Genomic DNA, 15,296 nt, shown 5'->3' with positions numbered 1-15,296 from the left:
AAGATTATAATTCCAATTATGTTCCTGGGAACAATTTTGAAGTAAAAACAAGAATAAAAAAAAGTTGCTTCTAAAAAAAGAATCACTTTTGAGAATCAAAAAACAGAATGAAGTCTCACATCTCTCACTTTTCCCTTTCGATTCTCTCATCATTTTTCCCTTGACCTAAAATAGAATAAGGTCTCATTTTCAAAGAAAAATATATAAGATAATTAAAAAAATAAAATAAAAATAAAAATATTCAAAAAAAATTGAAAAAAATTCTAAAATAAAAAAGTTTCAGAAAATCCTAAAAAATAAAAGAAGCTTAGATTAGGCTAGTTTGACCTCATTTTTATAAATTTGGGCATAGATTCCTTAGATTTTATAGATTTTATTCTTTTTTAGGAAAATTATAAACACCTTTAAAATTAAATCCGAATCACATTTCTCTAAGCCCTTAGGGCTTCATTAAGGTTTTATGATGCAATTTGTCAATGCCATGATTCCTTGATTACACACTTGATTTTATTGGTTGTGATTTGCCTAGGTTTAGGTACTTTAGACTTAGTCTAGTTTTACAAAATTTGAAAAAAGAGAAAAACAACCCGCGTGAAAACCTAGCATTGGCTTACCTCATAAGTTAAAAAATGAACTAAAAATTTGCATGAAACACATTTAGAAAATACTCAACTTCGGTGCCAAAAGAGCTTCCGGTGGATATACCGACGTAACCAAATCCCCGATCCCTAAATTTATTTGGTTGTGTAGAATCAATTCTACCATTCGATAAGGTTTCAGCCACCTCCTCAAAGACTTTCAACTCCATTACATGTACATAACACTCCCGACCATTAAATGGAGGGCTCGAACTAATCTGAAATCACACATTAACTCAACATGTTTTTTTCTTTTTTAAGCTTAAAATAACGCATTATAACACGGCAATTAGCCGGAATAGCATGAAAAATTGTTACACGCAATATGCAATATGTTATATAAGTGAATCAATATGAATTAATCTTCAATTAATTCAAAATGTATGATGAAATTTCACAAAGTAACTACATAATTACTTGACTTAAATGACAAAAATTGGGAAGAGAAATTATTCCCAGGAGCAAAAATTTTGTGTAGTTATCAAACGCATTTCTATTCTAGGAACAAAATTTGGCTTTCGATTTTTAAAACTCATCCAGGAAGAGAAATATCAAATCTAATTATAATCTAGCTAAGAAATTTGAAAAAAAATTAAATCTAGGATTTCAAATTTGAAAGGGGTAAATGTGGTCTTTCAGTTAATTTTTTAGGGTAAAAGAGGCAACTAAGAAAATTTCATTAATTACAAAAGTTGCCTTCTAAAATAGTTGAAAGCCCAAGGTAAGTGGGGCTGCTTTCGGCTTTGCCAAGGCTGGTATCATTCAAGGCTCTTCAAAAAAAGGTTCACCAAACACCCTCATATTTTTCATGGGAATTTAGAAGCAACAGCTTTTTGGTAAAACTGAAACAAACGCGCCCTTAAATCTTCTTTTTTTGGTGCTTATAGTAGAGCTATGTGATTTGATTTGGTTGACGAGCTCATATCGGTGTGAACAAAGGGCGTAGTATAAATTTTTATTTTTTTCTATTTTGTTGCATATGGAACACCATTTTCAGTTAGGCTCCACTTGGGTGGCTGTATAGAGTTAGAGAAAATGCGAGAGTTTCTGAGTCTTGTTAAATGCTATCATTAAGGATTGAAGACCGAGTCAGTAAATTATGTTACACTTTGTGTAATATTAATGTCTATCTTGAAAGGGAATTGATAAATAGTAGTGATGTTGAATTAGTGTATGAAGTTGGGGTTGAGGTAGGATATTAATATTCACTTGGGGTTAAGTTAGGGGATAGGAAGCACGGACTCTCTCCGGGGGGCCTCCGTGTCCATGTCAACCGCGCGTCGGTGGCGTGTGTCGGACACACATTCCTCCATGCGACCGACACGTGATCAATAGGTGTGAGACATCCAACATGTGGTTAGTGTTTTGAAACAATGAATGATATTTGTTAATAGTGGATTAATATTTTTAGTGATTCATTCTAGGCTCTTTTCTTATTATTTATTCATTTGTGGATTGGAATCAAATTAATTTGATTGAAATAATTATAAAATTAATCATTTATCATGTATATAAAAATATGCATTTAATATATAACGTGTCGAAATTCTGTATTTTTTAGTCAACATGTCGTGTTGTATCATGTCGCTATCGCATGTCGGTGCCACTTAGGTTAGGGCATGAATTTAGGGCCAAAGTCACAATTGGGGTGGAGTTGGGCTTGAATAGGAGGTGCTAGCTAGGATGAAGTTGAAGTTGAGGCTGGGGTTGAAATAGGAGATGAATTTGAGTTTGCGGTTGGGTTAGAAGATGAAGCTAGAGTTGAAGTTGGGGCTAGGCTTGAATCTAGGGTGCTAGACGGGGTGAAGAGGACATTGATTCCGACATTGAGAGTGATGATAGTGAAAGTAGTGTCTATGATACCCAGAATGCGATGGATGCTGAGAAAGGGGATAAATGACTTTGACTATATGGTAGTGCTTGTTGAGACTAACAATATAACCTAGAATGGGGTCGAATAAGTTGAATGACAACACCGAAAACTTTTTGTTGTTTAACACGGCAATCAGCAAGCTAGATTCTGTGCGATGTTCATCAGCATGCGGGATGATAGTGAGCAGACAGAGCAGATGAACATCTCAAGTTGCTATTAAAAGACCTTGGAGTGGGCAAAGGCATTGGTTGGACCTTGGACATGCTTAATGAGCATTAATATAAGATTTTTGCATTTTGGAGAGATTCTATTGTTGTAATTGTTGATTATCTTTTATTACCTTTTCGTTTTCTGCATTGGTTGATTCACTAGTTATCAAATAAGTTTGGATCGGTTGTTCTTCTCCTGGTACAAACACTAAAAAAAGAGTACATTTGAATTTGAGCACCACATCCTAAAAAAGGATTTCCATAGCAATCAACAGCTTTGGATTACATGTCCATTCGGATCATTGTCAAGAAAGTATCATTAATATTTGTTGACCTATTTTTATTTTGGAAGCCGCTAGTCTAATAGTCTGACAAGATTGTTATTATTTCTGACCCCACGATGCTTCAATTAATAAATGCTTCATGCAAAACATACAATGATAGTGTATAGATCTATGATCGTAAATAACTAACAGTACTATTAAACTGTCGGGGAAGCATTTTCCTTTTATTTTCTGTACTTTTTCCTTTTTTGGCACCATTATTAACAACACATGAAAAGATTTTGACAAGATTCTTGCTGAATCTCTCTAAATACTTTGGTAAATGGCAACAAGGGTCGTCGACATTCGATTTTGATGAGGCCCTCATCAAAATTTGACTATAGTTAAAAATAGTGGTTTCGACAATTCATACGACGTGAAATTTCTTGGTTCACGACTATCTATTCAAAAGCCTAAATTATCAAACAAAAGCGTGGTTCGATAGGTAAATATTTTAACAATGGCAACACGAGTGTCGATTCCCTTGCTCATTTCACGCCCAGGCTCTCATATGCTCACACCATCGGCATCGCTCATTGGCTTTCACTGTGAAATCGATGGCACTTAGCAAAGTAAACAGAGTTGTTAATAGCAAACGAGGAAGGACTCAATGACCGGAAATTTACCAAGTTAAATAAGTTGATTGCATAAACTTATCATGGGCACTACTAACCCCGGTTTCACAAAAGGTTGCTTAGGACGCGCATGGCAACACTTCGCCTTCAAAAATTAACTTCTAACCAAAAGTTGATTTTTCTAGTTCTATTCAGAAATAGAAGTAGATTTTTGTATTTTTGCTCGAGAAGTTGATTTTTCTATTTTTGCTCCAAAAGTTGATTTCTAATTAAAGAAATTTGTTTAGTAATAGTTTAAAATTTCTACTTTTGAAACATTATTAACATAAAATCTTCTATGAAAACTTATTTTCGGTGACCAAAAAATTTCTACTTCATTTTTAAACTTTTTAAATTTCTTTAGAAAATAAATTTTTTTTGGGGTAAAGATTTGGAAAATAATTTTTATTATTAAAAATATGATTTACTTTTTAAAAATAAAAAAATTATTATTTATTTTTTACTCTAGCAGCCAAAGACGGCGGTGCCTGGCAGCATGGTGGTCGATGGTTGGTGTCTGTGGTTAGCGGTGGGCGGCGGTCGTTGTCGGTGGTGGGTGATTGGAGGAGGTCGGCGGCGGTGATGGTCGGTGGATAATGATCGGGGGGTGTCGGTGGGTGGCAACGATGGGTTGTGGTCACAAGCAACGGTAGGTGGCGGTTGATGGTTAGCGATTGGCGGTGATTGCGGGCAATGATGGGCGGCGGCCTATGGTGCTCGGCAACGACGGTGGTCGGCGGTTGGCGGCATGGGGCAATGGGAAGCAGTGGTCGCGGGCTGCGACGGGCAATGGTCGGTGGCAGGGGAGGTCGGAGGAGGTGGGTGGTGGTCGGCAGTAGGCGTCGGCGAAGGTGGACATGGTCGAAAAGAGGGTGAGAACATAATGAAAAGAGGGTGGCCAAAAGTACTTCTTGAGTTGAGAAGCAATTTTTTAAAAACTTCTCAAATTGGAGAAAAACAACTTTAGAAGTAGAAATTTTTTTCATAAGTAAAAATTTTTACCAAACGGATTTCCGCTACAGAAATTACCTTACCCAATGGTTTTTTGCTCCATAAGCATTTATGGAGAAGAAATCTACTTTCAAAAGTGTTACCATGCGTACCCTTATAGTCCTTGGTTTGGTCACCATGATCGGGTTCCCGGGGATTTGTTGAAATTCCACCAATCAAGTGGAAAACTCTAATTAGCAAAAAATTTTACGATGTTAGTGAATTACAATATCTTAGGTCCTATTTTTTTGAAAGACTTTAATTTTAGGCTTAGTCTCAATTATGTCCGAACTTTTTTTTTGTCTAAAAAAACCCAAACTTTAGGTCAATCTCAAATTTGCCCCACAATTTTTTTTTTTTTGTCTCCGAAAAATTCCTAAATTTTAGGTACAGTCATAAATATGTCTCGAATTTTGTTTTTCTCTAAAATAAATCACCAACTTTCAAATTCTCAAGTGTACCCCCGTGATCCAACCCTAATTTGACGTGATATTTTCACATAGATAACAAATTTATCTCCAAAATAAAATCATTCTAGGATATGAAAATCAGGGACAACTAACGGCTATTATGGGATAGAGAGCTAACAGGATAGATTTAAGATTAGAGTAAAAATCGATGATTTGTCTCTTAGAAAAAAAAAATCTGGTTAGATTTAGGGTTGAACCTAAAACTGGAGTGTTTTTTTAAGACAAAGGAAAGTTCTGAATAAATTCGATGATCTGTTTGGAGTTTATTTAGAGAATAAAAAAAAAAAAAACCGCACTTTGTTTCTCACCGCTCAGCCACGCCGACTGGGGAGCCTCTCGAGTCACCGCAAGACGGAGGAGATGAAATTTGAATCCTGAAAAACAGGCAGACAAAACGCCATGTTTTCCCCCAATTGTCTTCTTCCAAATAACTAATCATTTGTCGCGCGTCGCTGTTTCCCAGCGAGAGTGAGTGTGCACTCTACTCTTCATCTTCTTCTCTCTCTGCAAGCTTACTTTGTCTCATTCTCCATCTAATCCCGCCCACCATCATTACCATCTTTGAATCCTCTCTCTCTCTCTCTCTCTCTCTCTCTCTCTCCCACGCCCAACTTTATTCACACCCATTTCATTTCTCTCCCGGTAAAATTCCAGCTGTTTTACGGTACTCGCGCTTGAAGCTTCAATGCTTGCTTGGTATGCCCCTCCAGATCTGCGCCCGTAATGGACCCAGCTTTTCGTTTTCTTGATTCCTGATTCTGCGCGAGTTTTAGCGACAAGGATGCCGGCATAGGGTTGCCAGTAAACCCTTTCTTTTTCTTTTCTTCTGGTTCTTTTCTTGGAAGCATTTTGTGTGATCGCATTGCTTAGATTTCGCTGGATGGGATCTGGCACTAGCAAGGCGTCTTCAAGCCGCTCCCGAAGGGATCGATCCAAAGGGAAAGGTAGGGTTTTCCAGTCAGCCTGCCTCGGGGCTCCCTCTGGATCTCGCGACAAAGACGATGGGGATCAGGTCGGTTTTTCCATTTCTTTCTTTAACTAATCAAGCCGGCGTTTTTATCTTCATGGGTTGCCTCTCTTGCGTTTCAATTTTCCCTCCATGTGGCTTAGTTTGCTGTTCGATTTTGCGTAGGGGCTTTTTTGGGCATAGGATCTGTATTGACTACATTGCGTGCATTTGTGGAAAATCAGTGATTTCATTAGGATATGCAGTCCGTTGGGCTAGTTTCTATTCGTTTTTATGCTTCAGTATGCATTCTGGCATTTAGCGGGCCAAATTAAGCAGAAGCAGGTGGACTATATTGGCCCTGTGGAGCATGATATTGTTCTCCCACTTCTTTGGGGTGAAAACAGAGCGCAGAGCCTTATGGGAGCATGTGATCTTCCGAATGTCATTAACTCAGATTGTCCCCTTTCAGGTTTTTGAACAGCAAGACAAAGATGATGAGGACGACTTCGGTTCCTGTGCAAACCGGAATGGAACTGTGAGGGATGAGGTTAAGGTTGAATGTCACAGAAAAGCTGAAGTTGATTCCTTGGCTGATATGTCTCGTATGTCTTCTGATATCGAGTTTCAAGAATGGAACCAACCTAGTGTGACCGGCCCTGTTGGTAGAGCTGGAAGCAGCTCTATCCGAGCTTCTTCAACTCAGTCCTTGAACCCCACCAATCGCTTCCTTTCTCGCTTTAGTTTTATTCCTGGTAACGTGAGCTTCAGGCTAAGCAGAGCAATCAGCTTACGATCTTCAAGGGATTATAATATATCTCCAACAAATCTCACAGTAGAGGACAATGACGCAGACTTTCATTTGCCCGGATCACCTCCCAGTGGGTTGGTGAATCTGAATGGATCTCAACAAGGTAGTTACTTCCTCATATGTTTTTGATGACTAGAAGTGACACAAAATGCAATGCGCACACTGCCAATTAATAGATCGAATGCTGGCATCTAATTATTCGAATAGTTAAGTAGCCAATTTTTCAATCTTTTGCAACCATCACTTACTTAGTGATGTTAACAATGCCAAAACTGGGGTTGACCTACCAAATGAAATGTTCTGCTTCAACATTTATTGAACCAGGGAATGAAGAAAGTGGACTTCCTGAAAGACGAGCCGGAGCTCGCGAACCTGTTGAAAGGAATGTCCGTTTCAGCAGAACCCTTAGTGTGGGAAGGCTTCGTGATAGAGTTCTCCGTCGATCATCATTACCTGACTTATCATTTGGCGCAGTGCAGCTAGAAGAGGTGAGAAATGATGCTGAAGGTAATGAAAGACAGGTCTTGAGTGTTGAGACGGCAGATTTAGCCCCTGCTGATAATTCAGTACCATCTGCATCGACATCTGGCTACTCTCCTTCTGATCTGTCTAGCACCTTATTTAACAACCAAGATCATGACATTGAGGCAACGCAGTCAAGGGAGGCTAGATACCGTGATTTGTTAGAACATAGAACAGATTTCCTTGAACGCAGGAGGCGAATACGTTCCCAGGTGAATAAAATTTCTTCTTCCTTCTCTTGATGTTTGTGTGTCCCTACTATTCTACTGTAAGAAATGACCTTTTCGTATTTCAAGGTTTGCCATTATCTAAGTCGTTTTGCAATATTACAGATATTAGTACTTTTACTTTTCAAGAAGGAACTTTATCAAAGCCTTTGTAGGATATGCATTGAATCGTGAAATTTCTTTCAATCCAAAGTCTTGCATTATGAGTTTTTTATGCTTTATTTGTATGTGCGTCATTCATTTCTCCGCTGTAGTTCATTTGTCATTGTCATTCTTAGTCACTCTAGTTAAGTTGATGAACCCACATAAATTGTGGTCAATTGACTAGTTTCATATCAATTGACATCTTCATCTTCTCTCTTATATGCAAATCTTTCTTGTCCTGAAATTTTCCAGGAATATTTGTAGGGAAGCACAAGGTAAAGTCTACTACTTAGTATTAGGGAATATACAACGCTTGAATTAGGGGAACTAAGTACAGCATCTGCTTGTATGTTACCTGCATACCATCGTGTGGTCAGGCTGTTTTTTGAACTCACTGGATAGTTATTGATCTTAGGCCATGGTATCCTTCTCCACCGTCTTCTTACCTAGCTGAAATTAGATTAAAATTCCCTGGGACATCTTTAATATTGTAGGTTCGCGCTCTCCAGAGACTAGGAAGCCGTTTTGAGAACCTATCTGGCCATGAGAGATCTTGCATTCTATCTGGTCAGCATAGGACAGGTCGCTGCATGTGTCGTAGAAGTATTCGTGATGCCACTTCAAATGATGATGCCAATGCTAGGGCTAGCATATCACGAATTGTAATGCTGGCTGAAGCTTTATTCGAGGTACTTAAGTTTTGATTACCATTTCATAGTACTTTTACCAATGTACTGTTTTCTGTTTAAGTTGAACTTTTTTCGTACTTAATTTACTTAGGTTCTGGATGAAATTCACCAGCAATCTGTTGTTTTATCATCCCGACCTTCTGTATCTTCAATTGGATCTGTTCCTGCGCCAAATGAAGTTGTGGACTGTTTGCCAATCAGATTGTACACAAAGTTGCCAAAGAATCAGGATGAGGAGGCCGCACAGTATGTCTTGTTATTCTACTTACGAGCCTAGTTTACCCTAAATTACTAGTCTTTTGTGGATGAACTATTAGTTTACCCATTCTGTATGTTAAGTTGTGGTTTATCCTTCCAAAAGTATATTCTACTAGATATTAATATGTCTAATAATATTCTACCATCTTGTTATAATTTAGTATCTAATGCAATCTAGAGTTCTAGCTTATAACTAAATGTGATATATGGCCTTTGAATTGTATAATTTTTGTAGAGAATGACCTGTTTTGACTATGTGTTTGGGTGGGTGGACATCATTTGTGTGTCCACACATGTATCTATGTATGTATCTCCGCGTGTGCCTCTTGCCTGCATCTGTGCGAGCAAATGCTTGCTTATGTGTGTATCTATGTGTGCTTCTTCCAATTGACTAGTGTTGCTGGTGAATTTGCTCGATTTGCAAGTCTTCTCTTTTCTTCGAGTTCAGTGTTTTCCTGATGAATTTGTGTTTTTGAAGCTCTTAAATTTAAAACATGCCACGTCTTTCGCTGGCACCTACGTCTGATTGCATTCAAGTCTCTGGATTCTGGCCCTTATAATGCCTTTTGTGTCATGCAAAATGTGACAGATGTTACATATGCCTTGTCGAGTATGAGGATGGCGACAGTATGCGAATACTTCCATGCAACCACGAGTTTCACAGGACATGCGTAGACAAATGGCTTAAGGAGATTCACAGGTACTTTTCTGGCTAGGATTAGTAATTGCACTTGTGCAGTCAGTGTGCTGTCCAGCTTAGCCTGATTATTAGTTTTTCAGTTAGGTTGCTTGCGCTGGGCTTAATAATCCTTATGGGTACATGTTCGACAGGGTATGTCCGCTTTGTCGTGGGGATATATGCCGGTCTGATTCATTTTCTGCTGAGGATGAAGCAAATCAGTTAGCTATCTGATTATTGAAGATTACAGCCTTTACTGTGCTTGATGGTGAAAGGCCATGCCTACTCCAAGGATTGACAGTAAAGCACAACTCGTCGTTAAGTTCAGTGCTTCTCCACCAATATGCAGTTGGTTTGTGACTTATCGAGAAATCCATTATTGGTAGGAGTGGACTGAACTGCTTGCAATCTGCAAATCTCGTTTTGGGGAGATAAAGAGAGAGGGTTTTCCTCTTGTGTACTTGCTTGCTACATCATTCCCTCAATGAAGATGCTGGCTTTTTGGGTTGTCGAAATGATTGTCGAGGACATTGCCTACATCTAATCACGAAGGATAATTCTTTACCCTTCTATGTCGATACCTGAGATTTAGAATAGGGAGTCCGTTGGACCGTGATATTTGCATAGTGTTCAAACGCAAGTCTAGTCCTCAAGGTGGATCTTTAATCAGGTTCAATTTGCGTTCGGCTCAAGCATGGATGTAGTCATCAAGTGACTCACCGCCTGGAGCTGAATGTGTTCACTAGCCCTGTATCATGCACGATGCCTTGAAGCCTTATCGTTTGGAGAGTATTTTATGAAATGAATGAGACATCACTGGATAGTGGATTGCACATGTCCACCCTCCTTTTTTTCGTTTTTATGCCCATCGCCAATATCGGCATGGTTTTGTTCGCCTACTACATGAATAAGATGTTTATGACTAATTTTTTGGTACTTCCTCTTTTGATCCGTTAAATTCTTCCTAAATTTTGTGTTTTGTAATTAAAGGTGTAAGCTGGTAAGATGGGAGGAGGGACTCGCCTCCTTACCATTAGCGGTTTACTTGAAATGTATTTTAGTAAGGAAAAATTTCAAATAAACTTTCAAATTAGAGTTGTTTTAAATAAGAGATTAAAGGCAACATTATTTAAAAAGGCTTAATGAACTATTCTTGCGTTTCCTTTCTCATTTTTTTTTTTTTTTGTAAGGTAAGTGTGTATTGATTTTCATTCCAAATTTTAAAAAAGGACACCATGATGCCAAAATGGTTAAGGGTGACATAAAATACATATGAACAAAAGGCCGCATTAGCCCAAAGCAAGCAACAAAATAAAAGAGAAGGCTAAACATTTATCCCAAATTTTTGCTTATGAGGTACAAAAGACTCAAGACACCTAGAACATATGCGATGGTGAATGATGTCTAAAAATGAGCCTCAATAGTGAAGGTGACCCGTGGAAGATATGATGGTAGCTTGTAAAACCAGCATAAATATTTTAATGCAAAAATGATAAAGTCAAAAGACAAATACATCAAAAATACACTAAACTTATATTCATGTGATATAATGTATCCCCAACAGAACAGGGAGACACAACAAAGCATTTGGGCAAATAAATGTAACAGTCAAAATACAAGCATTTAGCACAATCAATAGGAAATCATGTGGAGTATCATAAATGAGGAAACCAGAGAGATTAACACGATTAGTATAACCTCGATGCCACAACAAATAGTTTGGGGGTAAAACCACGTAATCATGACCTTCAAGAGGAAAGCATGAGATCGCGAGTAAGTCGTAGCGACTGTAAGTCCTTTGCATAGCCTAATTGGCCATGAGTCGTGGAGAATCTCGAAAAATGGTGGTAGATAAACCCCAATTTATCTCAGACTTCTATTGCAAGACAAAGTTTAGGGGCAATAGATACTTTGTCTCGATCATTCGTTGAGATGCATGATAGCCGGAGTAAAGAGTGGTTTATTAGGAATTTTTTGTTATTTTCCCTTTTGGCATAAGCTCCAAAGGAACTAAAGACAAAAAGGATTGAGTACCTGTTTTAGCCACCGAATGTGAAGGGGCTGTTGCACCACGTCAAGTTACACTTGGATGCCCATTTACAAGGCCAGAGTAATGGGATAAAAAGTAAAGATGGTTCAGTCATTTCAAAACACATGCACCCCTATCAATCCTACAAAATCCAATAGATCAATTGGGAAGAAGCCACATTAGAAAACATATCTTGGCGCTTTTCCCATATAAAGGAGGCCAACTAGTTTAAAAAAAAAACCAAGGGGGGAAAAGGGAAAAATCCCCGGATGAGTGGGGTGTCCAGAAATTTATCCTCTTTATCCTCTACAAAGGTAGGAAGGCCCCAACCAATAAGAATCCGTCAAATCCGGACCTCACTATCTAAGCTAAATGTCACTACCGTGAAGTGTTTGTAACTCCATTCTGCCAATGATCAAACCAAAAGATGTGGAATACCATTACCTATTCTCCATCCAATTGCAAGTAAAATCGACCGGATTTTCTTCCAAGTAGAAATCCTTTTCTCAACTTTTTTATGTTCTTTTTCCCATTTCTTTTGTTTGTTGCCTTTTTTTGGACCTTCCTTCTCGCTTGTGGCCGGTCTCAAGTAATGGCGGCCATCGGCGAGGGGCCGAACGAGGGCAAGCGGCCTCACTTGGGCCCTCGCCGGTGGCCGGCCATTGCTTGAGTTCGGCCATTGGCAAGAAGGAGGGGGAAAAAAGGAAAAAAAGGAAAAGAAAAATGAAAAAAAAAAGGAAAGGGGAAAAAAGCAAATGATTTAAATGCTATTGGTCATGCTCTTCTTTAAAACAATGAGAACGTTTCACGCTCTTATTTGAGAAAATGAAGAACTTCGAATCTTTATTTAGCATTTTCCCTTTTGATGAAGACATGACAAGAGCTCGTAGGCTTGTGTTTTCTTGTCCCTTGTGGGAGTTTACCCTCTTTCTAGTGTAATCAATAATACAATGTAGCCGGTAACACCTTACGTGTTTTGATGGGAAAAGTATTTAAAAGATTCTAAATTTATTACACTGGTACCAATTCAACCATATACCTTTCAATTTGATCAAATTAGTCTTAAACTTTTTATAGTTGAGTTAAGTCATGTCATTTGGTTAATTTTAGTCGGAAATAGCCAACATGGATGCTGGCTATCCAACATGATATGATCAGCACTAGGTTACTAGGGGTGATCGATTCCCTGTTCGGTCCGGTTCCCGTCAAGAACCGGGAATCGGACTAGTCCAAGACCCCTTGGAAGTAATCTAGTGTACCATGTCTCCTGCTCAATATCCATCAATGATGTTAACAAAAAAGGCTTGTTAATGACATTTTTATTTAGTTATTGTACGAGTATGTCCATGTACAAGTGAACACTCAACTAAATTCGAAAATATTAAGTTGGAGAATCAAGTTCATAAGAAAAGGCAAGGCCTAAAGTTAGTATTTATCAGGGAAAAGGTCTAGGCCAAAACGGACTAGAACCTCCGGGATTAGGCTAGAAATACGAAAAATTGCCTTGTAATCATCCACAAAAATTCAAGAGCATCCTAAGCATGGGGAAACCCAGAAAAACTTCTTCAAGTGGACATAAATGTACTAGCGAAAAATGCCAAAAATGCTTCAGGACATAAGATTGCAGTCTAATACACTCAATTGCGGGGTGCGCCGTGTGTTTCGCTTCATTTCAAATGATAGTAGATATTGATTAGAGAGGACCACCTTCAGCAATGAGATACGACCATAGTTAATCATAAATATAATTATATTATACAAGGTCAATCCAATCCTGCACTCCTAGAACCGGGAGCCGAATCACTCGAATACTAGTTTCAATTTTAACAATCAAGAACCGAACCACCACCCCCCGAAACCTAGAACTTGACCATCGATCTAGACTATTCCTGGTTCGGTCAGTCCGACTTGTTCAACCCTAATCGGCACTGGTATGGATAAATTTTAAAATTTTACTATTTTTTTTTCTTTCTATTACCCTCGCTCTAAGTAGCACTCACACCGACACACGACAAAACGCAACAAGACATGCCGACAAGTCATTTGTCAAAAAATTGATAATTTCAACACATTGTAAATTAAATGTATATTGTGTGTGTATATATATACATATATATATGATAATTTTATCATATATATATAAAAAGGCTAATAATTTTATCATGTATATATAAAAGGACTAATACCATCAAAAACCCGGTACACTTGTGACAAATTTACCCCAAACAATTTGTTTGACCATCAAAAACTCCGAACCGATACATTTGTGATAAATTTACTTTAAACTAATTTTTTGACCACAAAAACCCCAAATTAGTACATTGTGGCACATTTACCCTTCGTTAAATTGGGTTAATACCACAAAAAATCTCAAATTGATACATTTGTGACAAACATAGGGTAAAAATCATAAACTTGTACACCTATGAACTACTACGTGCTATCTAACTAAGTAATTTGATGGTTAAATTTAACGAAAATTAACGAATGGTAAATTTGTCATAGGTGTACTAGTTTGGGGTAAATTTATTACAAGTGTATTAGTTTGTGATTTTTTATGGTAAAAAAAATAGTTTTGGATAAATTTGTCATAGGTGTATCAGTTTTTAGCTTTTTGTGATATTAACCTTATATAAAAATATCAGCGGTGAGTTTTTTTTTTTCATTCTATTAGGGATTCACGATTATTTTTTTCTTGGCTAGCTAGGTATATTAGTTTTGGGGTGGATGGATATATGATTTAAGTATATATATTTTTGATAAATTTACACTTTGACCACTAATTTATTAAAAATGTTTAAAATTGATAACGTACGTGTCAAAATGGCGTGTCGGGATACTAGACTCGCATATCACTAGCGTGTCTGAAGCGTTGACTACATGTTGATCGCATGTCGACCAAAGAGTGTCGAGCTCCAACGAGGAACCCTTGCCAAAATGAAAAATAAACTGAAGTGTAAATGTCTATGCTTAATCCGATCATGCCACTCGCCAATATACATTAGCGATTTTTGGCCAAATCCCGATAGCCCTTGCGTAAACATAAATGAAAAAGGTTTAGAATCCTCAATATAATTAGTAAAATTAAAAGGGTGTCTCAAAAAAATTATGTTTGAAAAACTGCCGAGACTCATGCCACTTAGGGTGGCACAACAAGCTGTAGTACATATCAAACGATTTTTTGAGGTGCTTCAAAATAGGTTGAAATTGCCCGGATGAGCTGAATTAACATAAATACAAAAGGTTTAGAATTTTTTATTGTACTTTCCCGTGTTTTGATCCTCAATATCAATTAGTAAATTACGTGATTGAGAATAATATAAGGGTGTCTTCACAAAATTATTATTGAGAGTTTTAAAAAACTGCGATGTTATACGTGCGCCTTACTCTTTTTCTTATAATTGGATCCAAAGGAGACATACATAGACCAATCCAATCGATGGTCGAGACTCATCCGAGTCATGATAATAATCAATTCAAGAATACTTCGCTTTGTAGTAATCTTTTCGAAACCATAGTAGAGATCAAATCAGTTGTTTGAGTGCTTCTATATATGGTTGAAATGGTTAAATCGATCATAATTAGGTCCGATCAGCGCTCAAGTATGCTCAATTTTCAAATTCATTCGTATCAAACAGCCCTTTGGCCTAGAGCCCCATTTAGGAGAAAGTAGGTTGCATTTTATTTTTTTCATTCTGCTTGTTGATAGGAAACGAATCGCGCAATTGCAATCTGGTGCAGGTTCCAGATCAAATTTTATTCAAAAAAGGCAAAAAAAAAAAAAAAAAAAAACACCGAAATCGAAATCGAAACGGTTCGACCGTTTAAACCGGTTTGGAGACCGGCGAAAAGAATACACGCGAGCCGGGCTCGG

At 37.8% G+C, this 15,296-nt stretch overlaps 1 protein-coding gene across 2 annotated transcripts; it reads left to right on the top strand.

The window, feature by feature from the left end:
• Window positions 1-5,593: 5,593 nt before the first annotated feature.
• LOC115730249 (E3 ubiquitin ligase BIG BROTHER-related) lies at window positions 5,594-9,908 on the top strand. 2 transcript variants are annotated; one of them, XM_030660861.2, is made up of 8 exons: window positions 5,594-5,813; window positions 5,963-6,129; window positions 6,536-6,977; window positions 7,199-7,608; window positions 8,262-8,456; window positions 8,548-8,702; window positions 9,304-9,414; window positions 9,546-9,908. In XM_030660861.2, the coding sequence occupies exons 2-8, from the start codon at window positions 5,998-6,000 to the stop codon at window positions 9,625-9,627; spliced, it is 1,527 nt and encodes a 508-aa protein (XP_030516721.2). In that variant the 5' UTR covers window positions 5,594-5,813; window positions 5,963-5,997; the 3' UTR covers window positions 9,628-9,908. The 2 variants fall into 2 exon arrangements, with proteins under 2 accessions (XP_030516721.2, XP_030516720.2); XM_030660860.2 differs by having other exon boundaries at window positions 5,594-6,129.
• The last annotated feature ends 5,388 nt before the right edge of the window (window positions 9,909-15,296 follow it).

The sequence above is a fragment of the Rhodamnia argentea genome, chromosome 9 (assembly GCF_020921035.1).
Source record: "Rhodamnia argentea isolate NSW1041297 chromosome 9, ASM2092103v1, whole genome shotgun sequence".
NCBI classification, from domain to species: domain Eukaryota; kingdom Viridiplantae; phylum Streptophyta; class Magnoliopsida; order Myrtales; family Myrtaceae; genus Rhodamnia; species Rhodamnia argentea.
This window is presented reverse-complemented; position numbering and strand designations above follow the sequence as displayed.